The sequence below is a fragment of the Podarcis filfolensis genome (genome assembly GCF_964270895.1).
Source record: "Podarcis filfolensis genome assembly, chromosome: 2".
NCBI lineage: Eukaryota > Metazoa > Chordata > Lepidosauria > Squamata > Lacertidae > Podarcis > Podarcis filfolensis.
Genome location: NC_139605.1, coordinates 3,325,890 through 3,351,050, shown reverse-complemented (window position 1 = coordinate 3,351,050; position 25,161 = coordinate 3,325,890). Strand labels below are relative to the sequence as shown.

At 45.1% G+C, this 25,161-nt stretch overlaps 2 protein-coding genes across 2 annotated transcripts; both read right to left on the bottom strand.

Annotated features, from left to right (window-relative positions):
• Window positions 1-4,123: 4,123 nt before the first annotated feature.
• On the bottom strand, window positions 4,124-8,055 carry LOC310756953 (uncharacterized protein). Its single transcript, XM_083601936.1, has 3 exons — window positions 7,936-8,055; window positions 7,310-7,483; window positions 4,124-5,396 (listed from the first exon to the last, which is right to left on the bottom strand). The coding sequence occupies exons 2-3, from the start codon at window positions 7,431-7,433 to the stop codon at window positions 4,162-4,164; spliced, it is 1,359 nt and encodes a 452-aa protein (XP_083458062.1). The 5' UTR covers window positions 7,434-7,483; window positions 7,936-8,055; the 3' UTR covers window positions 4,124-4,161.
• A 9,805-nt stretch (window positions 8,056-17,860) lies between these two features.
• On the bottom strand, window positions 17,861-24,656 carry LOC310758161 (vomeronasal type-2 receptor 26-like; the record flags this gene model as incomplete). The annotated part of the gene is made up of 4 exons (XM_083604091.1): window positions 17,861-18,771; window positions 20,983-21,109; window positions 21,556-21,783; window positions 23,913-24,656. 4 exons carry the CDS (start codon window positions 24,654-24,656, stop codon window positions 17,861-17,863), a joined length of 2,010 nt encoding a protein of 669 aa, XP_083460217.1.
• Between the last annotated feature and the right edge of the window lie 505 nt (window positions 24,657-25,161).

The window sequence follows — 25,161 nt, the reverse complement described above, 5'->3', positions numbered from 1 at the left end:
ACTCCAAGCCAAAGGCCAGGCAGAACAACTCTGTCTTACACACCCTGTGGAAAGAAATCAGATCCTGCAGGGCCCTGGTCTCACCAGGCCGGAGCCAGTGTTGAAAAAGCCCTGGCTCTGGTTGAGGCTAATCTAACTTCCTTAGGGCCTGGGACCTCTAGGGTGTTGCTATTTATGGACCTTAAGGTCCTCCGTGGGGCATACCGGGAGAGGCGGTCCCGTAGGTACGAGGGTCCTAGGCCGTGAAGGGCTTTAAAGGTCAAAAGCAGCACCTTAAATCTGACCCTGTACTCCACCGGGAGCCAGTGCAGCTGGAAAAGCACTGGGTGAATATGCTCCCATGCAAGAGACCCTGTGAGGAGCCTCACTGCAGCATTCTGCACCCGCTAGAGTTGTGATTTGTGGGCTGGGAGATTATACAACAGTGAATATTCCTTGGAATATCCACCCAGATTTGCATAAGAGGGGTTCACATGCCTTCCCCCTAATCATTTAATCATTCTACACTTTTCTGTGGATTTTTGTGTAACTTTCAAAATTGCAAACCATTTTTAAAAGGGGCCTTTCTTGCACTATGGCAGAAATCTTTAACTGCAGGAAAACAAAGTTCTGCCATGCGCTGGAATCCCTCCTGCAAAATATTGACTCTCTGGAGGCACACTCTGATTTGATAGGTTCCAGTTGCCCCCATATGCCAGGACCATGAACTTGGGTGCATATCAGTTGAAGGTGCAGTAGCAGCTGATGCTTAAGTCCTGACTGAAAATGAGTATGCTGCAAGACTCAAGATCTACCCACTCTGGAAGAATGGCAGATGAAGTTGATTGACTGTATGGGACTGGCAGAAATGACCGGCAGAATCCGCGACCAGGGAGAAGAGTCGGCAGAAGAAGATTGGAAGAAATTCAAGGACTATTTACAGAAATACTATAAAATTAATGAACTTTGAAAAGATGCTGGATTGAATTTATGTGGTCTCTAGCTGTTATGATAAAGATAATCTGGGATTAAAATTGTTTAAGTCATAAAATTTTAAAAAGTTGATTGGAAAATATTAATATTAGTTAAAAGGAATGTAAAGAGATTAGGATTTGCTGGATTAACAATTTGAACTAGAAAACAAGAAGGGGAGGTATGAGGAAGTCAAAGAAACATGTTATTGAAAAATTGTTACTGAAATTGACTTGTTTTTAATATTTTTCTTTTTCTTTTTCTTTTTGTGTTTGTATAAAATTGGAAAATCTAATAAATATTTATATATATAAAAAAGAAAATGAGTATGCTGCAATTGAGAATGCTATGATTGTGCAAAGTGGCATTTAAAAATCCAAACCTACAAGGGGGTAAATAATGCAGCTGACTGTAAACACAGCTGAAACGCAATCTCATGAAATGTTCATGATGGTGAAAGTTGTGGTCACAGTTTCACTATGGTGTCAGTCCACCGTCAGTGAGTCTGATGGGCCTTTCCTCTCTCCTACAGGACGCTAATGGAAGGTATTTAAGCATCTCAGGGTGGACTCGTTTTATTTTCTGTGCTGGAAACAGCTGAGAGTTTAGATGCAGAAAGAATTAGAAACGTTTTCATTCAATGTAGGGCACTTTTTCATTCCAGTGGCTATCGTGGGAAATTCTGGAATGTCCTGTCCTTCCTGGCTGCCTGAAATCAATCAGGACCCCAGGCTCTTACCCAATGTCACCCTCGGCTATGTCATCTATGACCATTATTCTAATGCAAGGATGACTTCTGATGCCCTGCTAGACCTGCTCTCTACTGGGCACGCAGACATTCCAAACTATGACTGTCGGAAGAGGAATAACCTGTTGGCTGTTCTTGAAGATGCTTAAGCTGATATTTCTAGATATGTGTCACCTGTGTCAAGCATCTACAAAATCCCACAGGTATGGCTGGTTCGGTGTTAAGACGGAGTTGTGTCTCTGCCATGGGCTTTTCATTCTTTCCTTTTTGGACTCTCCCAAAGGTGAGGGTGGGATGGAACCTGGAAGCAGGTGCACTCAAGACTGGTGTCAGATGCCCTATGCCACCCCACCACTGCTTTTAAAAACCATGTTGCTTGTTTACAATGCATTCAAAACACAGTTTTTTGAGTAATGTAGCTGAGTCCCTAGTCTAATATTCTGGGATGTGATTCAGTCCCACAAAATATTGAGAGTCTGGAGGCATTCCTGGAAGACCTCCTCCCGTTCTCCACGGTCAGCATTTTGTCTTGTTCTTTGTGTTCTTTGTGTGTGGGACTGTAGTTGGTCAATTGTCTGAGATTTGTCCTGGAACCACAGCAAAGCACTCACCTCTTCCTTTGCGTCCTGGGCAAGTTATGGATACACTGTTCCTACTATTCATGATAAAACCCAGTTCCCCTTTTTCTACCAGATGACCACAAAAGTAGATCCCCAGAATCTGGGGATTGTCCAACTGCTCCTGAACTTCAGATGGATGTGGATTCCCATATTGCATGGGAAAGTCCTTAAAACAATAACAATAATTGATTTATACCCCGTCCGTCTGGCTGGGTTTCTCCAGCCACTCTGGGTGGCTTCCAGCAAAATATTAAAATACAATAATTCATCACATATTAAAAGCTTCCCTAACAGGGCTCCCTTGAGATGTCTTCTCAAAGTCAGACAGTTGTTTATTTCTTTGACATCTGGTAGGAGGGCATTCCACAGGGCGGGTGCCACTATCGAGAAGGCCCTGTAACTTCACTTCCCGCAGGGAGGGAGCCAGCAGAAGACCCTTGGTGTTGGACCTCAGTGTCCAGACATAGGGATGGGGGTGGAGACACTCCTTCAGGTATACTGGGCCAAGGTGGTTAAGGGCTTTAAAGATGAGCACCAACACTGGAATTGTGTCCAGAAACGTACTGGGAGCCAATGTAGGTCTTTCAGGACCGGTGTTATGTGGTCTCGGCAGCTACTCCCAGTCACCAGTCTAGCTGCCGCATTCTGGATTAGTTGTAGTTTCCAGGTCACCTTCAAAGGTAGCCCCACATAGAATGTGTTGCAGTAGCCCAAGCGAGTCCTCAACACCAGCCCGCCCCCTGTCACCCAAGAACAGCACTTCTGTCTTGTCAGGATTCAACCACAATCAATTACCTGCCATCTATCCTCCAAATGCCTCCAGACACTCACACAGGACCTTCACCGCTTTCACTGGTTTCGATTTAAAAGAGAGTTAGAGCAGGGTATCATCCGCATATTGATGGACACCCAGTCCAAACCCCCTGATGATCTCTCCCAGGAGCTTCATGTAGATGTTAAAAAGCATGAGGGAGAGGATGGAACCCTGAGGCACCCCACAAGTGAGAGCCCAGGGGTCTGAACACTCATCCCCCACCACCGCTTTCTGAACACGGCCCAGGAGGAAGGAGTGGATCCACTGTATAACCCTCAGCTCCCAGCTCCTCTTGACGGTCCAGAAGGATGTCGTGGTCGATGGTGTCAAAGGCCACTGAGAGCTCCAGCAGAACCAGGAAACAGCTTTCACCTTTGTCCCTAGCGTGCCGGAGATCATCGACCAGCACAACCAAGGCAGTTTCAGTCCCAATATGAGGCCTGATTCCCGATTGGAAGGGATCCAAATGGTCCCCATCCTCCAGGCATGCCTGAAGTTCTTCAGCAACCACCTGCTCAATCACATGAATTTCTTCATGGGAAGCTAGACGCCTCTTGGAAGAGAAGCTGTTTCCACATTTCTATTACGCTTCATGCCCTGTACAGTGGTACCTCAGGTTACAGACGCTTCAGGTTACAGACTCCGCTAACCCAGAAATAGTACCTCAGGTTAAGAACTTTGCTTCAGGGTGAGAACAGAAATTGTGAGGGAGCAGCGTGGCAGCAGCGGGAGGCCTTGTTAGCTAAAGTGGTGCTTCAGGTTAAGAAGAGTTTCAGGTTGGAATTGACCAAGAAAGATGTTAATCTATTTTTGTATGCCACAACTGCGGCTTGTATTTTGTTAGCTAAAAAGTGGAAAACTCAAGAATTACCAACAGTAGAAGAATGGCAGATGAAGATGATGGATTTTATGGAGCTAGCCGTCCGTGACCAGAAGGAGGAACACCACAAAGAATGGAAGAAATTTAATGATTATTTAGCTAAATTTCAGGTTAAGAATCGACCTCCAGAACTAATTAAGTTCTTAACCTAAGGTACCACTGTATGAGTTCTTTGATGGCGGGTAAGACCTGCCCTCTTTCTGAAGCTCTTCCCACATTCCAAGCACTGATATGGTTTCTCCCCTGTATGAATTCTTTCATGGGAAGTGAGACTATCGCTGTGACGGAAGCTCTTTCCACATTCCAAGCATTGATAGGGTTTCACACCTGTACAAATTATTTGATGGGAAATGAGATGGGTTCTCTGACTGAAGTGCTTTCCACATTCCAAGCACTGGTAGGGTTTCACCCCTGTATGAATTCTTTGATGGGAAGCAAGACTGTCCTTCCGACTGAAGCTCTTTCCACATTCCAAGCACTGGTAGGGTTTCTCCCCTGTATGAATTCTGTGATGGGAAGTGAGATGGGCGCTCTGACTGAAGCTCTTTCCACATTCAAAGCACTGATAGGGTTTCTCCCCTGTATGAATTATTTGATGGGACATGAGATGGATGCTCTGACTGAAGCTCTTTCCACATTCAAAGCACTGATAGGGTTTCTCTCCTGTATGAATTCTTTTGTGGGAAGTGAGATGGGTGCTGTGACTGAAGCTCTTTCCACATTCCAAGCACTGATAGGGTTTCTCTCCTGTATGAATTCTTTGATGGGAAGCAAGACTGTCCTTCCGACTGAAGCTCTTCCCACATTCCACGCACTGATAGGGTTTCTCTTCAGTATGAATTCTTTTGTGGGAAGTGAGACCCCCACTCTGACTGAAGCTCTTTCCACATTCCAAGCACTGATAGGGTTTCTCCCCTGTATGAGTTATTTGATGGGACATGAGATGGATGCTCTGACTGAAGCTCTTTCCACATTCAAAGCACTGATAGGGTTTCTCTCCTGTATGAATTCTTTTGTGGGAAGTGAGATGGGTGCTGTGATTGAAGCTCTTTCCACATTCCAAGCACTGATAGGGTTTCTCTCCTGTATGAATTCTTTTGTGGGAAGTGAGAGCCCCACTCTGACGAAACCTCTTTCCACATTCCAAGCACTGATAGGGTTTCTCTCCTGTATGAATTCTGTGATGAGAAGTGAAATGGGTGCTCTGACTGAAGCTCTTCCCACATTCTGAGCACTGATAGCCTTTCTTCTCACTGTGAGTTCTTGGGGGGGAACGGGAACTCTGACTGGAGCTCTCTCCATACTCCCAATTTTGATATGGCTTTTCCACTGTGTGGATTTTGTCATGGTCTCCCCCATTCTGCATTTCTAATTCATCACCACCTACAACAAAGACAGAAACTAATTAGATCCTCAGGAAGAAATGGAGCCCCCAGTTATTAAACAATGCTAATGAACATTTGTGAAAGAGAAGAAGAGAAGAGTTTGGATTTGATATCCTGCTTTATCACTACCTGAAGGAGTCTCAAAGCAGCTAACATTCTCCTTTTCCTTCCTCCCCCACAACAAACACTCTGTGAGGTGAGTGGGGCTGAGAGACTTCAAGGAAGTGTGACTAGTCCAAGGTCACCCAGCAGCTGCATGTGGAGGAGCAGGGAATCGAACCCAGTTCACCAGATTACGAGTCCATCGCTCTTAACCACTACACCACACTAGAAGAACAGAAGATGTGAGGTCTTTCTACAGAGGTCATGGCCTTTGTCAACCAGCATTCACAGACGTATTTTTGAGAACCAGAGGTTCAGAAATTCTGGCTCTTTTCTAGGATGGATTTTTGTTGCCACAATCATGAAATCCACTGCAACTCTAACATTGGTCTTCTCTTTAAAAAACGGGTAGAGGCTAAAACAGAAACCCAAACCTGACAGAAATTACCTCAACTTCGCTACGGAAAGGGTGACTGTCACTCCAGAAGGCCGTTTTTTCAGTTAGGTCTGTTCTCAACTGCCGAGTGAGAGATTTTCCGTGAGAGCACCTGCTGCCTGTTTTATGCTGCTATGGGACTCAGAAAAAGTCTGTAAAGTCCCATATATATAGAAGCACTTGTAATTCACTCTTCATACCTCATGTAGCAGCATTATTTGATGTTGAATTATTTTGGTTTTTTGAGTGTAGCTTATTATCTAGAATAACGAATGGGATAAATGTAGAAATAATGTAAATCAATAAAGAATATATATAGATATAGATATATTAGATATAAGCACATGTAAACGTGTTTTAGTATATCAAGTAATGTAATGTGTTCTGTTTAAACTCTCAACAGAGAATCTTGTGGAGTCTTTTCTAGGAGAAAAAAAAAGCTATGTTTTTCAAGGGTCAAACAACCCAGGGCAACCTCCACACATATAAATACTACAGAAAATGGGTTTGGGTCCCACGAAAACCACGAATAATCCAGAAAGACAGGTGCAGAGTTGTAAAGTGACACGTTTTACCTCAGAAACTAACATTAATAGCAGCTGCATGTGGAGGAGTGGACATGCGAACCCGGTTCACCAGATTACGAGTCCACCGCACTTAACCACTGCGCCACACTGGCTCTCCTTAATCTTAATCTAAGTACAACAACCACGAAGAGCTCCTGAATAGACAACCAGCTATGTGGTGTTGAATGCTCTCTGTTCTCTCCTGCTTCCCGTTTTTGTGTTTCAGTTTAAACCAATTCATGAACCCAGAACTCATACACTGACCATTAATGATGAACCATATGTTATAGCCATTCCTGCAAATTTATTCTGCTAGTTTTGAGATATACAAATAACATGAGAAGACCCGGTCTACATGTTTGTATCATTTATTATTCATATGTTCCTTGTTTTTAAAAGGAAATAAAAAATAATTCCAAAAAGAAAAGGGCGACACACAGCATAGGCCCCATCTGCATTCAAACTGCAAAGCAGCATCACATTACTTTAAAGAGTCGTTGCTTCTACTGCTGTGTGATGGAGCGGTAAGTTTTTTGACATTGGTAGGGCATTCAGATCACGGCACCGGTATTAGACCTTTTGAGCTGCCAATACATCGTGGTGGCCGGGGAGCTGTCATGTATTCCTAGCTCAAATCCCCTGCAGATGGCTAAGGCGCAGGCAGGCAGGTGGTGGAGCCCAAAGAGGTGCTCACCTTCTCAATCTCCACCCGCCTGCCTGCCTCCCCCCACCCCCAGGCTGAGCAAGCCCCAATACCTCTCTGGCTCCATCCCTCCATGTCCCCATCTCCCCTCCCCTGGAACTCACCAGATCTCTCTGAGAGCCCTAGAGAGGAACACTCAGACGTTGTGGGGAGGGATGCAGGAGACAACCTGACCAGGTCAACCGTCCATCTTCCCCCTTCCATCCTCGCTAGCTTTGCAGGATCCATCTCTTTTACCCTTCCTGAGGAGTCAAGGAGCCACCACAAGCTGCAGGGTCCTGGGAGAGAGGAAGAAACAAAGGGAGCCTCAGCGGCCCTGCAGGGGAGAAGAAGAGAAGATGAAGACTTTGGATTTGATATCCCGCTTTATCACTACCCGAAGAAGTCTCAAAGCGGCTAACATTCTCCTTGCCTTCCTCCCCCACAACAAACACTCTGTGAGGTGAGTGGGGCTGAGAGACTTCAGAGAAGTGTGACTAGCCCAAGGTCACCCAGTAGCTGCATGTGGAGGAGCGGAGACGCGAACCTGGTTCACCAGATTACGAGTCTACCGCTCTTAACCACTACCCCACACTGGCTCTCACTGGATTCTCCTGCCCCTGGAAAAGCACAAATGGGGCAGCCCCTTCCCAACAGAAACCCCATTTATAAACCTTTCCAGTGGTTCCAATTTCCTCTGTTTACTCCTCTCCCCACTTCGTAAGGCCGGCATGGTCTGCACAGTACAGACCTGAGAGTAGATCCCATTGAACTCAGAGGGGCTTATGGATAGAACCTGGTGCAAAAACCAGTCACCATCTTGTCCCCAAGCCTGAAGACTGCAACCCCAGGCATGCTTATCTATGGTATCATAAGGCAAAAGATCATAAAAGGTTTCATAGTCATAATAAGAAACTCAATTCTCAAAGTTTGGGGGGAAATATAAAGATTTATTTGAAAAGAAAACAGCATGGTGACTTTCCCCATTAGAAGCAATATTTTTGAAAAAAGTACATATGAGGATAAATTGGCCAACACATAAAGAGCTGTTAACAGAAACTGGCAACCAATTAAAATTAAAGGACTTTGAAGAAGTAAGAGAAAATGTAATAGACTGGTTACAATATTTACAACTAAACGAAACTTTTAAAAATCATAAAAAGAAAAGATTTAGTTATCAAGTGTCAAGATTTCAGAGAGGAATAGTAGAAGGTAGTACAAAACTGCTGTCAAAAATGAACGATCTGCTTTTGGAATGGGACACTAAAGAGGACCAGGTTAAATGCGTTATGATAAAATGGGCAAAGGATGTGGGAAATAATAAATTAAGGATGGACTTAGAAAGGCTTTGGAAGTTAGATTTGGAAGTTAGGCCACCGAGACCACATAAAACTGGTCTTGAAAGACCTACACTGGCTCACAGTACATTTCCGAGCACACTTCAAAGTGTTGTTGTTGACCTTTAAAGCCCTAAACGGCCTCAGCCCAGTATACCTGAAGGAGCGTCTCCACCCCCGTTGTTCTGCCCAGACACTGAGGTCGAGGGCCTTCTGGGGGTTCCCTCCCTGCCAGAAGCCAAGTTACAGGGAACCAGGCAGAGGGCCTTCTCGGTAATGGCACCTGCTCTGTGGAATGCTCTCCCACCAGATGTCAAAGAGAAAAACAACTACCAGACTTTTAGAAGACATCTGAAGGCAGCCCTGTTTAGGGAAGCTTTTAATGTTTAATAGATAATTGTATTTTAATATTCTGTTGTAAGCCGCCCAGAGTGGATGGGGAAACCCAGACAGATGGGCAGGGTAGAAATAATAAATTATTATTATTATCATAGAGTTGAATTTTTCTGCATGTACTTTACTGAAGGAGAACTACATGAAAATGATGTATAGGTGGTATTTGTCCCTGGTTAAATTAGCAAAAATGTACTTCTCACTCGCTGGATCAACACCTTGTTGCAGTGAGTGGGCTTGCACGTTCCTATGACCCTGGTGAGCGGAGCCATCGGGAATCTTGTACTCCCAGCAGGATCACCCTAGTACTTTACTAATAATAGTGGAAGTGATGCAGAGAGTGACTCTTCAGAATATTCTGTGTATACCAGTAGTATACAAGGAATCTTTACAACCCCAAGTAGCCGATTCCCCAAAGCATCTGCCCTGCAAGCAAAAGGAACCTCTGACAAGCACTTGAAGAAGCCCAACCTGGATATAGAGCCCCATGTGCCTCCCCATCTCTGAAGTCCCACCTGGCCCTGAGGGAACCGGATTCACAGGAGAAACAGTTCCCCTCTCCTCTCCTCGGACAAGTGAAAGGAAGTCTCCCCTGCTGAAGAGATGACAGCCCTGCTTGCCTGGAATTCACATTTTGCTGACCACACTGCACTGATTCTCCCAGTCTCCTCGCTAGAACAGAGGAGCAGGAACATGATGGTACAGCACCTTCTCTCTCGTCACAGAAGGAGACGCAGTTACAACCATCTCAAACCAATGCGAAGCTCTTGCTCCTGCAAAAATTACCCACAATGCAACTGAGTGACAATCAACTGACCTAGCTTTTATCCTGGAATGTGGCCGGGTGGTCTGCATCCAGCAGAGATCCTTGTTTTAAAGACTTTCTCTCCCACAATTGCGTCATAATGATCCTGGAAAAATGGACAGCGGATGAGCTGTTACTCAACGGATTTCATTCATTCTCAACTGGGGCAGATCTAGGGGTAAAGCGTGGAAGAGCGAAAGGGGGCCTGGGGGTCTTAGTCTCCACTACCCTACGTGCCATTTCAAGCCCTCTCCCCTCATTCAAGTCATAAGCCAGGGCAGTGTTGATACAATTCAGCCACCAGGCCCTGTTGGTAATTTACGCTGATGTGACCCCAATGAGGCAGAAATATCAGATCTGAAACTTGTGGGTTGAAAGGGAAATTTATACCACTGACCTTATTTTGCTTAACCCAAAGGCATCTGGAGTTTTAGGAGGGGACCTCCATGCCAGATTGGGCCCTAATCATCATGCCCTTTATGCACAGCACAAATGGTCTCCTCCCAACCGTGAAGCCAGTGGATTCCTCCTCACCCGTTGTTCCAAAGATCAGAAATCAAACTTTGCAGGCATCTGCTTGGCTCGAACAGCCTTCAGGCTAAACCTCTACATCTTAAATGGTGCCCTGGAAAGTGACGATCCTCTCTGGCTCCAGAAGGAGAGCTATAGACCAGGGGTCAGCAACCTTTTTCAGCCATGGGCCAGTCCACCGTCCCTCAGACCAAGTGGTGGGCCAGACTATATTTTGAAGAAAGAAAAATGAACAAATTCCTATGCCCCACAAATAACCCAGAGATGCATTTTAAATAAAAGGACATACTGTGGTACCTCGGGTTTCATACGATTCAGGTTACAAATGCTTCTGGTTACAGACTCCGCTAACCCAGAAATAGTACCTCAGGTTAAGAACTTTGCTTCAGGATGAGAACAGAAATCATGCTCCGGCGGCACAGCAGCAGCGGGAGGCCCCATTAGCTAAAGTGGTGCTTCAGGTTAAGAACAGTTTCAGGTGAAGAACGGAACTCCGGAACGAATTAAGTACTTAACCCGAGGTACCACTGTATTCTACTCATGGAAAAACACACCGAGATCAGGCTCTCATCGCCCTGCTAAAAATGTAGCAGTTTCTGCCAGGAGAAAAGACACAGTAGCGATGCTGGCCAAGAGGAAGAACCCCCTTCCTCCTCCTCCTCCTCCTCAGCTATTGATCGAGACTCCAGGGCTCTCTCTGCAGGCTCCCCCCTCCCAGACCCCCCCCCCCCGATTTGGCGCCCCCCAGGCACGATCTGACCAGCCCCCCCAGGCATCCTCCCCGCAGCCCCTTCTCCCCACTGCACCCGGAGGGAGAGGGAGGCGAGACTCACCCCCAGGCAGCTCTTGCAAGAGAGAGAGGGAGACGGAAGCAGCCCCTCCGCTTGCAGGCGGGAATGGCGAGGGAGGGGCTTTGCTCGGAGGACCTTGCCCCCCCCACGCCTCCACTTCCTGTCCTCTCTAGAAACCCAGCTCTGTGCCTTTTAACCCTTGGCAAGCCGAGCACAAGCGGAGCCCCGCTCTCTCCTCCTCCAAGGCAGGAGCCCAGGAGGAGCCGCTAACCCAGAAATATTACCTCGTGTTAAGAACTTTGCTTCAGGATGAGAACAGAAGTCGCGTGGCGGCAGCAGCGGGAGGCCCCATTAGTGGTGTCTCAGGTTAAGAACACTTTCAGGTGAAGAACGGACCTCCGGAACGAATTAAGCTCTTAACCCGAGGTACCACTGCGTATGCAACCTGAGCATAGATAGCAGGGCTTCACCGCATTAATCCTCCACGGAGCATCAGCACTGCATTAGTCACTGCTTTGAATCCAGCACAGAGCATGTATGTCTTTGTGCGTCCAACTTCCATCCTGCTTCCAGCTCCACCCACTCAGACAACTCTGGCTTTTGTTCTCCTACCTGGCGGCAGGTGGAGGCAGGGAGGCCCACTCATATGTTGCATGGCACAGGGGGGCAACTTCTTTGGTTGTGCCAGCCATGGCACCACTCAAAATCAGTCTCATTCACACATTAGCATGACTAAAAAGGTAAAATAAAATACTCAGGAGACCGACTGGTACAGAAAAAGGGTTCTTTACTTACAGTTAATTCATTTTAACAATAATGGCCTTGGATCCTAAGCCTATGTAGCAAATGCATAGTTTGGGGGTACTCTTGGATACGCCTTTGTCACTAGAGACCCACGTGTCCTCTAGGGCTCTTTGTGAACAGGAATAGCCTGACCACTGGAGCACTGGAAAACTTGGAGCTGGACTGCTGCAATGCACTCTTTCTGGGGCTGCCCTTGGGTCTGGTCCAGAATCTCGCTGGTGCAACATGATGTGGCCAGATTGTTCTTGCGAGCTTTTGGTCAAGACCATCTGGCACCACAGCCCCCCATTTGAAGGAACTATCCACTTAAACCTATTTTCTGCTTCCTGCAACTTCCATTCCTGATCCACAAGAGGACCTCTTCTCTTATTCCATGGCGACTAAGCTTACTCAGGAGGCACCTTGATAAAAGTGTCAGGATGTGGTGTCTCTCCCCCACACAACATGACTCCAGCAGTTAATTGTGGTGGTCAGGTGGGATTGCTATGAGGAATTATGGAAAATGTAGCAAGTCATTGTGTCAGCAATGAACGCATTGCTTTGACTGGGCTTGAGCCATTTGACAGGATTTCTGATCGAATCCCACAAGCCTCTGCACCTCTGCCATTTTCTCACTGCCTGACAGTCACGTATAGCATGCTAAAACACAAACCAGTTGCTTCACCGGGCATCCTCAGAACATAAAGATAGAAAGTAGCTTTGATGTAGATTTTGTTAATCTTTAGGTAAATCTTAAGGGCCAGGAAGAGAGTCCACAAGGAGATGGTAAATACTATTTTTCTTTCCTATAGGTTTATGATCTCTGGGTTTTCTAAATGCATTCCTCCTTGGTTCCTGTTTATTTAGCTTAACCACATATGCATGCTCAAGTAGGAAATAGTTTCTTTGTAGTTAAAAGGATTTCTCTGATCTGACTTTGTCCCACGTGGGGGATTTTTTGAAATGCTCAGAGGAAATCTGATTGGTTCTTACAATAGCTGTGTTAAGAGTTCTTCTGTTAATAAAAGGGACCTGGGCCAGGGTGTGGCAGATTATTATTGGCATTTCCTCCCAGAGTCTTGCTGGCCAAGCCTCGTGTGTATTTTATTAATCAGGGTCCAATCCTTTCCTTCACCTTATTAGGTTAATGGACTAAAAAAGGCCACAACTTTATTGATTACAGCATGTGAGAGGTATTGGCTTAGGCATTGGATAAAACAACAGGAAGGGGTGAGTCTAACAAGGGTTAACCACCAGTAGGAGGAGCCTGTTGATGCAAATACAACTGTAAGGTCCCCCTGATGTCACCGGGGGTCGTGCCATGGCCCTAGCCACCACAAGGGCGTCGGACAGGATCCACGACCGCCAGATTCCTTTAGCGGACTACCCATAAAGTGCAGAGGAAGGCGATGGCCACACCCTGCCCTCCAATTCGCAAACATATTCCAATGCCTAACCGCCAATATCCAAAAAGTTGTGACGATTTGCTACGAGGTAGGAGAAAAACCAAGTGGCTGGTGCCAATTAGCCAGTTCGGCAACCAAGGCAACCAACCACAGGTCCATAGCAAGGTCAAGAACCAAGCTATGGTGTGTGGCTGATCTGACGAAAACCAGCAGCGCAATGAAAGGGAAGCATTGCCGCTGCAGCATTTGAGCGGCTAAACCCCACCCCCAAGCCTCCACCTGACTGGTTGGCTACCAGGGGGCGCGATGTGGCAGCCGGGCCAGCTGGGCAGGGGCCGGAACGCCCCCTGCCGACACGGGAAACAGCTCCCGCTCACAACTCCTCCCCTCTGTAAGGAGGAGAGGCTTTCTTAAATTGTGGTGCCCAGAACTGGACACAATATTCTAGGTGTGGTCTGACCAAGGCTGAATAGTACTGCTCTATTTAGCCTCGGTCAGCAGTCACATGGAATACTGTGTCCAGTTCTGGGCACCACAATTGAAGAAGATTGTATGCGCAGAGGAGACCGACCAAGATGATGAAGGGTCTGGAAACAAGTCTCAGGAACGGTTGAAGGAGTTGGGTATGTGTAGCCTGGAAAAGAGGAAACTGAGAGGAGATGTGATAGAGCAACTTAAATATCTAAAAGTCTGTCCCATGGAAGATGGAGCAAGCTTGTTTTCTCTTGCTCTGGAGGGTAGGATCAGATCCAATGGATTCAAGTTCCAAGGAAGGAGATTCTGACTAAATGTCAGGAAGAACTTTCCGACAGTAAGAGATGTTTGACAGTGGAACGGACTCCCTCACCTTGGAAGATTGTGGACTCTCCTTCCTTGGAGTGTTGGACAGCCACCTGTCATGAATGCTTTAGTTAAGATTCTCCCATCGCAGGGGTTTGGACTAGATTACCATCCAGGCCCTTCCGACTCTATGATTCCCTGAACGAACTAAGCCCACGAAGGATGGAAAAAAGTTTCAGTGATAAACAGAAATCCTACTAGAGAAGAAGAAATCTTCAGAACGATGTTAGCGTAGAAAATTTGGAAGATTGTTCAGGTAGAAAGCTCATCATAGGGACATCGGTGTAGATAGAAAAGATGCCTTACTTATACATAATTTTGATTATTATTATTATTATTATTATTATTATTATTAATATTTATACCCCGCCCATCTGGCTGAGTTTCCCCAGCCTCTCTGGGCAGCTTCCAATCGAGTGTTAAAAACAATACAGCGTTAAATATTAAAAGCTTCCCTAAACAGGGCTGGCTTCAGATGTCTTTTAAAGATAAGATAGCTACTTATTTCCTTCACATCTGAAGGGAGGGCATTCCACAGGGCAGGCGCCACTACCGAGAAGGCCCTCTGCCTGGTTCCCTGTAACCTCACTTCTCGCAATGAGGGAATATTTAAAGATGTAATTTAAATACTTCATCATTGATTCCCCCCTCCTTTTCCTTCCAAGCTGTTGCTGTTAGAGATGAATTATATGTTACGGCTGTATGGGAGATAAGCAGGTATTAACTTACGCTATGAAATTCAGTATTTTAGCAAGAATTTTTTCTTATGGAGGTGGAAACCATCGTGCGAGCGATAGATTGACGTGCGTGTGCAACCCACACGTCATTTTCGGACCCAGAAGACAAGGGGGGGCAAAATGGGCTTTTGCATGACTGCTGCTGTGCGATGACCCAAACGGCGAGTTGCCTGTACTTAAGTTGTGTTGTATTGGAGAAATAAAGTTCTGTTTGGTGGGGATGACTGAAAATCCTTGGAGTTCTTTGTAAACCTCAGAGAATGTGCAAGTAGGCAAAGTTTCTGTGATAATTCAGATGGTGCGGAAGGTTGTTAGTGGAGAATGTGTCTGGTAAGGGGGAAGATGGCCTTGGGGATGTGGAGATCCAAGCATGTCAGAATGATCTCAGGACTGCAATACCTCAAGGACCGCCTCTTCCCATATAAACCTACTGGGACCCTGAGATCATCTTCTGAGGCCCTCCTTCGTGTGCCTCCTCCTCAAGAGGTCTGTAGGGCAGCAACACGAGAACGGGGCCTTCTCTGCAGTGGCTCCCTGTCTGTGGAATGCTCTTGCCAGGGAAGTTTGCCTGGCGCCTTCATTGTACACCTTTAGGCACCGGGTAAAAACCTTCCTCTTTAACCAGGCCTTTGGTTGACCTGACTGACATCCTATACCCTTTTAAAATGTGGCTCCTTTCGGGGGGTGGGTGTTATTGGGTTGTTGTTTTTATTCTGGTTATATATGTTGTGATCTTTTCTGTGAACTCCCCTGAAACCTCTATGTATACAACAGTATATAAACTCAATAAATAAAAAATAATAAGATTAAGAATCTCCTTGTAAAGGGAATGGGTTTCATGAGTTCACAGGGCTCAGATGTAGGTACTCTATGTAGAGCGTGTATATATTTGCATACATCCTAAAAGAATATATAGGTCCTGATCCCAACGAAAAGTGCATTGCTATTTAAAATCCAAGCTGACCTTTCCACCCTATGCCGGCCCATGTCCAAACAGGGCAGCTGCTTCTCTGTGTTCTTGCAAACATGTTTTCTCCAGCTCTGCATCTGCTCCTCAAGCCACAGAGAGACTCCAGAAGGTTGCCAGGGCGATGCTTCCCCGCCTCATAAATATTCTTATTTTTCCCAGGGATTTCTCCAGAGATTCATAATTTCTCGCACTGAGTCTGAAAAGTCTGGTGCATAAAATATCCCCTGTCTTGTCAATTCCCTAAACAGCTGCAGACAGTGAGAGGGATAGAGCAAAAAGCCTACATCACAAATGAAAAGTGGCTGTGCTCTTCCTTCTTTCCCTCGTGCTTTTAGGACACCCCAAACGGGCTAGTTTTAAATGTCACCACAAACATATTTTTGAGGGTGGCAGGTTGTGCACAACCATCTCATCCCCCTGCAGTCCCAAGGGTTGTGTTAGAGCGCCCCAAACTTCCAAGTGGCCCCTGAAATCCTATTTTGGTTTAAGAAAGGGATGAACCTAATATTGTTTTCAGGGTGGGTTGCTTGGACCCCCTATGTGAATTTCCTCTTGTTCTTGGTCACAGGGAATGGGTTTCAAGTCCCCCTGACCTGTGTGGCCCCTTCAGCCCCCATTTTGGATTAAGGGCCCAATGAACCTGAATGTTTTGCTTGGGATGGGCTGTGAGCACTCAACACAACCAACTCTTCAATTCTTTTCTTTTAATAGTTTTTATTTGATTTTGCAAGTATAAGATTATAACAATACAGCCATACATATCTATATTTAAAGATCTCTCCAAATCTTTGGACTTCGCAGCTTTCCCTCCATGGGTTCAACTGCATACTGTTCAATAGTCCATATTTTACATCACTCCATTTTCTCCATAGCAATTGCTACATTACAAGTGTTATTGCAATCTTGCTAATGTTTTCATCTGCTTACAGTGGTCATCAACTCATGAATTCTGATCAGGAGGAATGGGTTTTGATTTCCCCCAATCTTCCACATGCTCCCTGAAACTCCCCCCTTTTTTAAAATTAAGGGCCCAGTGGAGCTAAACATTTTTGTGGGTTTCATGCAAACTCTCTATAAGCGTGGTCTGTTGCATGTCCCCACAGCCATCTATGGGTCCCAGAAACACAAGGGTCCTGAACACAAGGATCATAAAGTTCCCGCACCACTTTGATTGCGCTACGCACCCTGATTGCTTCTTGGTGCCTGGAGTACGGATGGCTCCCGCCTCCCGTGATTCTCCAACACAGTTTTGGAAGTTCCAGGCAGCTGTAAAAGTTCTAAACAGTTCTATAAAGTTTATAAAAGTGAAATCTTAGTCTGCTTCAACAGAAGTATAGTGTCCAGATCAAGGGACGTAATAGTCCCACTCTATTCCGCCTTGGTCAGACCACACCTGGAATACGGTGTCCAGTTCTGGGCACCATAAATTAAGGAAGAGATTGATGAGTTGGCAGGTATGGGGTGGAGAGTGACCAAGATGACCAAGGGCCGGGGAGGAATGGGGGAGGCCACCTCTCCATCCTGACCCTCCCAGGGAGGAGGAAGAGGAAGAAGACAGTATAGATTTACAACAGGGGTTTGAGGGAAGTCACGGCTCAGAGGCAGATGAGGGGGAAAGTTGGGAAATCATGGGAGAGCCAGAGCAACACCTGGCTGACATGTCATTAGAAAGCATTCTAGACCCACCATCTCCCAGAACCCAGCGAGCCTTAAAAGTAGGAGAGCAAAGAGCTCAAAGACAGAGGGTACTTAGCAGCACCTGCAGAGGAGGTGATGATGAATGAGGAAGTGAGAGAGCCGGGGGCTGGAGATTCACTGGGAGAAATAACAGGAGGGACAGTGGACATCCTTGTTCCCTTCCAAGAATAATTCCAAAATTTTGGTAATGTGAATTCCCTGTGATCTATGTGATCTATATCTTCCAAAGTTTTAACAAATTTTCAGCCAGATCCAAATTTCATAACTACTTCCATTAAGTTGGTTGGTTCTACATGATCAAACGAGGGTAACGATTTTTTAAACTGAAACATCATTTTTCAAGAATCTCACTTCCCTAACTTCTTGAAAAATAATATTTTAAGAATCAGATGCTATTTTTAGTTTTTGCTGTCAGGTGCTCCTTTGTGTTCAGATCAGGTCTCAGCAAAATAATGTAGCATTTGGGAATGAAGATGCAGCCCAGAAGCCCAGCACTGGAGGCCAAGATGGAGAAGACCTGAACGGCTACCATGTACTTCCCCTTGGTGCTCAGGTAGGTGGGCACAAAGGACACCCAAACACTGCAGAAGACCAGCATGCTGAAGGTGATCAGCTTGGCTTCATTGAAGGCCCCAGGCAGATTCCTGGCTAGGAAAGCCACCGTGAAGCAGATGGCCGCCAGGAAGCCCATGTAGCCAAGGGCACCATAGAACATGGCCACAGACCCTTCGTTGCATTGCAGGATGATCTCCCCAGGCTGGGAGTGCATGTCAGAGTCTGGGAATGGTGGTGAGATCCCCAGCCAGATCATGCAGATGACAACTTGGACACAGGAACAGGAAATGACAATGGAGTTGGCCAGACTCTTCCCCAGCCATCTCCTCACTGAGTTCCCTGGCTTGGTGGCCAGGAAGGCCAGAACCACAGTGATGGTTTTTGCCAAGACAGAAGAAACAGCAACAGAGAAGATGATGCTGAAGGCTGTTTGTCGGAGAAGGCAGGTCCCTTTCCTTGGCCTCCCAATGAACAGGAAGGAGGACAAAAAGGAAAGCAGGAGGGAGACGAGGAGGATGTAGGAGAGGTCCCGGTTGTTGGCTTTGACTATGGGAGTTTCGTTGTATTTAATAAAGATTCCTAAATCAAAGCTTGTGGCTAAGGACCCCAGGAGGGCAAGGGAAAGTAGGACAACCCCCAGAGATTCTTCATAGGCTAGGAAGGTGATATGCTTGAACACACATTGATCTCGGTTCATGTTTGGATGCTGATTTTCTGGGCATTTTTTGCAATGGTCTGCATCTGCAAAAGAGAGAGAGAAAGAGTAATGTCTACTACTCTGGATTCAGCCAAGCCCTGAGCAGTATCTAGCCTCTGGGGAGGGATTCAGTTGTAGACCAAGTCTTTTTTAAAAAAAAATATATTTTATTAGTTTTCCATACATTTATACCACATTAACAATTTGCATTAAACTTTTCGATTTTTTGACTTCCTTCGGCTTCTCTGCCAATCATTCAAATTCTAATTTTTTTAAATACACATTTCCAAATTTTAGTATTGCCTTTATACCTACCCCCCTCTTATATTTTGCTTTTTTACAATATTTCTTATTCTGTTACAGAGCTTCTTTAAATGCCACTAACGTTATTCCGTTATCACTTATACATTCCCAGTATTCTGCTAATTTTCTCCAGTCCTCAATCAATTTTTGGTCTCGTTGATATCTAATCTTCCCAGTCAGTTTATCAAGTTCTGCATAGTCCATCAGCTTCGTTCTCCATTCCTCCAACATTGGTATTTGTTCTTGTTTCCATTTCTGGGCCAGTAGTATTCTTGCCGCTGTCACTGCATATTGGAAAATTTTGTAGTCCTTTCTATTTATTTCATTACCAACAATTCCTAAGAGATAGGTAGCCGTGTTGGTCTGCCATAGTCAAAACAAAATTTTTTTCCCCTTCCAGTAGCACCTTAAAGACCAACTAAGTTAGTTCTTGGTATGAGCTTTCGTGTGCATGCACACTTTGGTATCTAAAGAAGTGTGCATTCACACGAAAGCTCATACCAAGAACTTAGTTGGTCTTTAAGGTGCTACTGGAAGGGGAAAAAAAATTGTTTTAATTCCTAAGAGAAAAGCCTCTGGTTTCTTAACAAATGTATATTTCAACATTTTTTTCAGCTCATTATATATCAACTCCCAGAAGCTTTTCACTTTCTTGCATTCCCACCACATATGAAAAAATATACCATCTTTTTCTTTACATTTCCAACACTTCTTACATGTTTTCTACATTTTTGCAAGTTTTACTGGTGTAATATACCATCTATATATCATTTTCATAACATTTTCCTTTAATGCAGTACATGCAGTAAATTTAATACTTTCATTCCATAGTTTTATCCAATCGTTAAATTGTATATTATGTCCAATATCTCTGGCCCATTTCATCATAACTGATTTAACTTCTTCATCCTTTGTATGCCATTCCAACAATATCTTATACATTTTGGATAGGATTTTATATTCATTATTTATTATTTCTATTTGAAATTTAGAATCCTTGTAGACCAAGTCAGTCTGGCACAGCCACAGATCACTACAGGTATTTAATTAGGTTTTTCTAAACATTAGCTCTACCCCGAAGAAATGTGGGACAGATTCCAGGGCTGGAGATTCCCAGCTTGGCCTCTGGCAGGTTGGGCTGCTTGGAGCCCCCTATACCAGGGCCAAAAGGAGAATCAGGGGTCTGTGCAGAAGTCTAATATCTATCCTAGGTCCATAACAATCTCCCTCCTCAAGGACCCCAGGACAGTTAAGTCTAGTCAAAGACAACTATGGGGTGCAGCATTCATCTTGCTTCAGGCCAAGGGAGCTGGTGTTTGTCCACAGACAGCTTTCTGGGTCATGTGGCCAGCATGACTAAACCGCTTCTGGTGCAAAGGGGCACCATGACAAATGCCAGAGCGCACGGAAACACCGTTTACCTTCCCACTGCAGTGACAACTATCCATCTACTTGCACTGGTGTGCTTTCAAACTGCTAGGATGGAAGAAGCTGAGACAGAGAAACGGGACCTCAGCCCCGTTTCAAACTGCTGACCTTCCGATCAGCAAGACCAAGAGGCTCCGTGGTTTAGACCTCCCTCCTTCACATTTGACCAAAGGCATTTTTTGGAGTAAGGATGAATAGTAGGGCTAAGAAGTGGGAAATGGGTGGGCAGGCATTTAGTGATTGACATGTTTATATCCTCCTTTCCCAATCAGCTTACTACACACACACACACACACACACACACACACACACACATATATATATAATGATGATGATACATTTTAGAACAATATCACAAACTATAATCATAAAAAGAGATTGATGATGATGATGATTTGAACCACCCAGTTCTCTCCCACACATGAAGCATACCAGCCTGATCCTGCCCAGAAATGGTTTTGAGAGATTCCTGACTGAACCCTTCTGTCTTCCCCAAGGCAAGCCTTTCCCTTGGAGTCACCCACCTTCCTGAGTGGAGATGGTCCCTTCTGCACAGGGAAGACATTCATAACAGCAAAGAGGCTTCCCTTCCTGGATCACCTTGACGGATCCAGGGCGACAGCTTTCCACACACCTGGAAGTAGGAAGGGTCTAGGCACAAAGACGAAGAGTGTCAATGAGAATTGTTCTTTGAGGCATAGTATGTTGCCATCTGCTGTAGCATCTAGACTATAGCTTGAAACTCAGCATTTCCCATCACTGTCCATTACATGAATGATTCATGATAAAATTCAGAAAAAAACAAAGGACCTCCATTAAATAAAGTTCTGTATATGGGTCATGAGCTATTCACTACTAATAAAATTCATGTAACAACCGAAAAGCAAGGAACCCCCCCTTTCCCCATTCACACAGTTTAGCAGGAAGCCTTCTTTGGCACCCAGCTGAGCAGAGGAGCTGTAGGTACTATCTGGAACAACGGCCCAGTGCTGGAGTTGACAGGCAACTGAGGGCAGCAGCCCACAGAACAGGGAGCACTTGTTAGAGCTCATAGAAAAGACAGCAAAATGACAGGCATCATTCCCACTCCCCGTCACCTGATTGAGCCACTTGGGCCACACAATGGCCTCCGGGTCGATGGTGCACCTCAGGTCTGGGGATCCCTGTCTGTCGATACTCCCAAACTTCACTCTGAGGACGGATTTATTGGGGAACACCACCCAGTTCACAATGTCCAAGTCGGCTGCCAGCTCCCCGTTCTCATCCAAATACACTCTGTCCATGGAAGAATTGTAGAACTGGGTGTTTCCTAGGAAAGGGTGGAGCTGGAACAGAAGCAAAGATGAGAGCATTTAGAATAAAGGGAAGCATAGGCCCCTGTTTTGCTATCCCAGAAATGGAAAGTCAGCGAGGTCCCAGCTAAAGAGGATTGGCAACTTAAGTGGACGGAATATGCAGAAATTGCAGATTTAACATACAGAATAAGAGAGCAAGAAGAAGATACATTGAAAGAAGAGTGGAAAGCATTTATTGAATGAAGTGAAGGCCCAAGACAGGTGTTGATCATGATGTGAGCTGCGCACAGGTGGTCTGAAGCGAGCGAGCGAGCTACCACCATTCCTGTGGAGCCTCTTTTTATTGAGACAAATATGCACCCAGGCAGATACATTTTTGGGCTGTGACCTTTACACATCTTCCGTCTCGAGATTGTGGGGTGGTACGAAGCTATTTTGGCACCTGTTCCACAGCGTCATTTTCCCCTTGCACAGTGTATGACGTAGGAGACAAAAGTCTCATGGAAAAGGATTACAGACAGGACACCGCAAACTGCTGAGATCGCGAAAGGTCATGCAGAGGTGGAACGATGTACCAGACAGCTGTGGCTTGTCTGGGGGGGGGGGTTTCCCTGCACCCCAAGGTCACGCGTGCAGGCAGACCGTGGCTGCCTGCTGGTGGGGAAGTGTGCTCCCTCCGGACCCCACTCCCCACTCCGCGATATCCCTACAATTGAATATATGGAAAATAACAGTATACAGCTGAAAACGGTGGCAGCATTAAGACAAATTCAATCCCGTAAATAATGTTTGATGGGTGTAAAAGGAGAAAACTGATTTGAATGGTTATAGCAAAATATACAGGGGTGTATAAGATGTAAAATGAACCATGGAAAGAGAAGAAGGGAAGTCATCGGATATTTTAGAGTTTGTAAAATGTTTATTTGGAATTGTTAGATTGAAAATTTAATTACAATTATATAATAATAATAATAATAATAATAATAATAATAATAGAAGCATACTGACAATCCACTTCCCCTTTGCTTAGGGATGGTTGCAGACTCAAATAGAAATGGAGGGATCTTGTCACTTTTGGTTCATACTGTTTTCTCTCTCACACACAGACCCCAATCTTAAATTCAGTTCTCCACATTTCTGAAGGATTTTTTAAATAATAAAAAAAGCTCATCTGAATTCTTCAGCATTTCTGTGTGATTTTCTCCTAGTAAGCATGTTTTTGAAGGATGCTCCCCCCTTGGATTGTTTCAGAAAGAGTGAATTAGGTTTGTTTTTCCTTTCACGGCAAACTGAATGAAATCTCTAATATGGGCTTCAGCAGGGAAAGGCAGGAGCTTGGTGGAGGGAGTGGAGGGAGCAGAGAGCCAGAGCAGAGTCAAGCGGGTGTGAAACGAATAGAGATTAGAGACAGCCTGATCAATGTCATCTCCCCTGCCAAAAATAATTCCAATTTATGGGGAAAAGAGAATTGGGCACATGATGGGAGCAGTTGCTTGGGGAGCTGTGCAATGAGGCAAGAGTAAGAAAAGCAAACAGAAATGAAAACAGTAAATGTATTAAGGCAGCTTTAAAATGGAAAATGGATAATGTGTTTTGCAAACTTTGGGTTTTTTCCATAGTAGTTTTTTTCTAAAGGGCTCTGGGCTCTTGCTGAGATTAAGATTAACTAACTGGTTGCTCTTCTCTGCTAGCTAGCATTCAAGTGTTGTAACCTTAGATCAAGTGATGAAGGTATTGGGTTGCAAAATCTCCTTTTTGAAGGGAGTTGCCTTTTTGTCTTTGGCTCCAAAACTCAATAGAGTCAATATGTAAAGGAAGCTCTCCTGAAGGTAAAGCAAACAGCCTGGAGGCTGAAAGGCAGGAGAGAGAGAGGGAGGGAGAGAGGGAGAGAGGGAGAGAGGAAGAGAGAAAAAGAGAAAAAGAGAGAGATCCCGAGCCAGTGCTGGACAGAATGATGTTCTCATTCTGTTATAAAGAGTTCTGCGAGTAAAGAGTGAATAATATTTCTATGGGCCTGGATGATAATTCATTTCCAAAAGGAAATGAATGCTTCCAGTTCTTATGCTTCCAATCGTTTCAAACTGCACAATATTCAATATCTGCAACACTACATTGATTGTCATGCTCAGATGTGATGTCTATGAAGGGAAAGAAAATACCTGCCATGGCTGTAGCCTTTGAAGTCCCATTCTCTCAGTTCCCCTCTGCTTAGATCTAGATGAATATGCAGCATTTAAGGCACGAGCCACGGCTTGCACAGTGTTGTAGATCCTGTAGCTGTCTAGAGAGAGGATTCTTTCCAGATCATCTTGGGGAAGCCTCTCCAGTTTCCCTCTCTCTCTGCATCTTGTCCGGCCTTTCACTGAGAATGCATGCTTTAAATAGTAACAATTAAAAGCACCCTCCCAAAACTTCTTAATACCAGAGAAAAAGGGTGGAAAATCACCGTATTTTGCCCCTTTACTTGTCTCAGTGAAGAAGGAAAATATACCATGGATGTGTTGGAAAGATATGTAATTATACATCAGCTCCAGGGCGACATCCCACAAAACTGTTGTGATGAAGATTTTCCCAACAATGGATTTCATCCCTATGTCAAAAAACTGTTGTATAATGAGTAGTCCATCTAAGAAATAAGTCATTTCCCCGTAGTACACAAATACATGCACTTGCCTCCACTTGCGGAATGGAAGACGAGGCATGTATACTCCATTTTTAGTCAGTCCTTGGATGCTTTGTGAGATGACAACACAGACTCCGCTCTTGATGAGCATGGGTGTCAAGCTCTTCAGGAACCTCTCTCCATTGTCGGTGTCTGGTGCAAGGAGGCCAATCAAGGTCCATCGGAAGTGCTGGAGCAGCTTGACAATCCCTGGGTACAGGGCTTCTTCTTTGGGGACCATCCGATAGAAAAAAGGGAAATGCCTCTTATCATTCAGAACATGAGAGACAAAAGCATAAGTGACCTGGGAAGAGAAGGAAGATTTGTATCTTGTTTGATTTCAGATCAAAGCCTCAATATTTCTAAGCCCAACATGAGATTGGGAAGGTCTTAGGAAGGAGGAAGGTCTAGTGCAAGGACCCTTTGGTGGGAACAGTGATTTCCTTGAAGGTTGTGGCAGCCGTAAAGAAGGCAAATTTGATGCTAGGGATCAACAGGAGGGTAGCTGAAAATAAGACTGCCAATATCATAATGCTATTATACCTCTCTCCATTCCTACCTGTGGGATTTTATAGATGCCCAACACGTTTGAAATCTGGATGGAGTTTTGAGAGTCGGACCCTTCGAGAACAGCCAGTAAGTTAGTCTGTTTACCACAGCTATAGTTTGGAAAGTTCAGCTGCCCAATTGACAACATGTCTAGCAAAGCATCATAGGTCACCCTTCCATCAAAAAAGTTCTCATGG